This window comes from Cebus imitator, unplaced genomic scaffold (assembly GCF_001604975.1).
Source record: "Cebus imitator isolate Cc_AM_T3 unplaced genomic scaffold, Cebus_imitator-1.0 Scaffold188, whole genome shotgun sequence".
In the NCBI taxonomy this organism is placed as follows: Eukaryota; Metazoa; Chordata; class Mammalia; order Primates; family Cebidae; genus Cebus; species Cebus imitator.
The window spans coordinates 5,001,433-5,003,982 of record NW_016107503.1 but is presented as its reverse complement, the minus strand read 5'-3'; the positions used below and the strand labels follow the sequence as shown (position 1 = coordinate 5,003,982).

The 2,550-nt window shown below is 47.8% G+C and overlaps 1 protein-coding gene across 1 annotated transcript in view; it reads left to right on the top strand.

Moving 5' to 3' along the window:
* Positions 1 to 7: 7 nt before the first annotated feature.
* The window catches only part of PIP5K1A (phosphatidylinositol-4-phosphate 5-kinase type 1 alpha), a 54,657-nt gene continuing 52,114 nt past the window's right edge, over positions 8 to 2,550 (top strand). Inside the window, 1 exon segment of the mRNA XM_037744901.1 lies at positions 8 to 524. Coding sequence (XP_037600829.1) covers positions 440 to 524 — 85 coding nt within the window. The 5' untranslated portion in view covers positions 8 to 439.

Here is a 2,550-nt window from a genome sequence, read left to right as displayed (position 1 = left end):
CTTCACGGGCCACCCGGAGTGAAGCAGCCGGGTTGGGCGTTAAGCAGGCCGCGGCTAGGGTGGATGGAGAGGGGGCATTCGCTCCTCTGGGACTTTTCTTGCCTCGTTTTTTTTTTCTGATGTGGCTTGGTCCGGACGCGGAGTCCCAGCAGCCAGCTTGAGCTTACTCTTTTGTGAAAGGGGAAGGTATCCCCTGTGGGAAGCGGTTAAACTTGTGGAGGGGGTGCTAGACGGGAGTTCTCCTCCATGCCAGGGGAATGGTGCGGCCTTGAACTGGTCCAGGAGCCGGCTGGAGGTGTCTGAGGGAGGCCCCGTAGGGGGCGGGGAGGTGGCCCGCAGAACGCGGGTTCTGTAAAGAGACGTCGGGAAGATTCAGTTCCAAGAAGAGGAAGAGCCGGATTGAAAGAGCCAGGCCGTTGAGGGGGAGGGGGCTGCCAAGATGGCGTCGGCCTCCTCCGGGCTGTCGTCGGCGGTCGGTTTTTCATCCTTTGATCCCGGGGTCCCTTCCTGTACCTCGTCCTCAGGTAAGCCGGGCAGGGCATGGGTAGGGAGCTTGTGAGGAATGTGGGATGGGAGGAAGAGCGAGACTTATGAGGGTACCTGTAGCTGGGAATGTCCTAGGGGTAAGCGGGTTGGGGCGGAGGTGGGGGCGAGCCGGGCTTTCAAATAGAGATTTCTGAGTGGGCAGAGGAGTTTGAGGAAAGGATGAGTTTGACTCAGAAAAGAAGCTGTCGAAAACGTTGATTGTCTTTGAGGAGAAGAGATGGAGATTGAAGGTGGGGGTAGAAAACGAGAAACGGAAGGGAGTAGAGAAACTAAAAAAGTACATGGAGGTCTAAGAAGTAGAGAGTAACTAGTTGGTGTGAGATGCAGGTAGAATTTAAGTTGATTGAGGTCTATTTGGATAAAAATGTTGAAGAGAAGCCATGGGACTTAAAAGGTATTGAAGAGTTATGGGACACTTTCGATTGCTAAAGAGGTAGGGAATCGTGAATTTTGTTAGGGGGTGGGAGTTGGTGAAGCCATCTTTTCCCTCAGAGACTCCCCCTAATGTGTCATCCCTTTTCACTTCGCACCCCCACCCCCCGGCGCGGGCAGGCGCACAGAGACACATACTTTCTCAAACTAACTCCTTTGCTGACTCCCAACTCTAAACTGCCTAACTCTGGGAAGGAATGGAAGTTTTGAAGAGAGCCTAAAGAATATAGGAAATTAAGGTCAAAGACCTTAAAAACAGATGGGAAAGATGGAATGGGGCCTTGAATTGCAGTCGAGACTGCGAGAAGTAATGTTTTGGAAATTAGGCCTGAGAAGAAGGAAGATGGGTGGGGGGTGATTGTAAGTGTTGTTGGGGAGTATTGCATAATAGAAAATGGACTGGAAGAATGCTTAAGCTGTATCAGGAGATTGGAATTTGGAGAATGGAGCCAGGTTAATGTAGACAGCTCGACGTATTAAGTTAAAAACTAACGAAGATTGAGGAAGGGCTGAGGAGGCCCACAAGAAAAGCAACAAACAGATTGTGTGTAGGAGAGAAAATGTGTGTGTACTGCGGTGGGGGACGGGAGGTGAGTCAGAAACTGTTCCAGCGCTTCCGTCAGAAATGTCTGGTGTTTCACAGTAACTTCTGCCTCTACACTGTGAATAGATGCTGCCAGATGTTGGATGTTTTGCTTGATTTTGGTATTTCCTTAGGCCTGGTATTGCGTTTTTGCCGTTTTGAATCGGCTGAATAGGGCTCCATCTTTCACATTCCAGCTCAAATGCTGGACTGTCAAGTCACAAATATCTTCTTTAATAAGCTGCAGTTTTATTTATGTATCTCTATTTTTAGTTTCTTGGGAGGGGATTTTTACCAAAGTGTTAGGGGGTCAGAACAACTCGTGCTGCATTATAAGGGTGAACAAGGATAAAAGTGACAAGAGTTTTTATTTTTATTTATTTATTTTTGAAATGGAGTATGGCTCTGTCGCCCAGGCTGGAGTGCAATGATGCGAACTCGGCTCACTGCAACCCCTGCCTCTTGGGTTCAAGCGATTCTCAGCCTCCTGAGTACCTGGGATTACAGGTGTCTGCCACTACGTCTGGCTAATCTTTGTATTTTTAGTAGAGATGGGGGTTTCACCATGTTGGTCAGGCTGGTCTCCAACTCTTGAACTCAGGTGATCCACCTGCCTTGGCCTCCCAAAGTGCTGGGATTACAGGTGTGAGCTACCTCGAAGGGTTTTTATTTTTAATAGTAGCTCCTTAATTTGAAACCTGTTTCCCCTCTAATCTACAACCCTGAAAGAAGGGTTGTGTATGGTCCTTCAACTTCTCAACTATGAAGTCAGATATTTGCTCTGTACTGTCTGATATTTTTGTAGATCTTTATGTATTCTGTCACTTCCTTCTGCTAACAGTTAATAATACAGATTGTATAAATGTTTTTGTGTTTTCTTTTCTTTTTTTTGAGACAGAGTATTATTCTGTCACCCAGGCTGGTGTACAGTGGTGTACCCCAGCTTACTGCAATCTCCACCTCCTGGGTTCGAATGATTCTCCTGACTC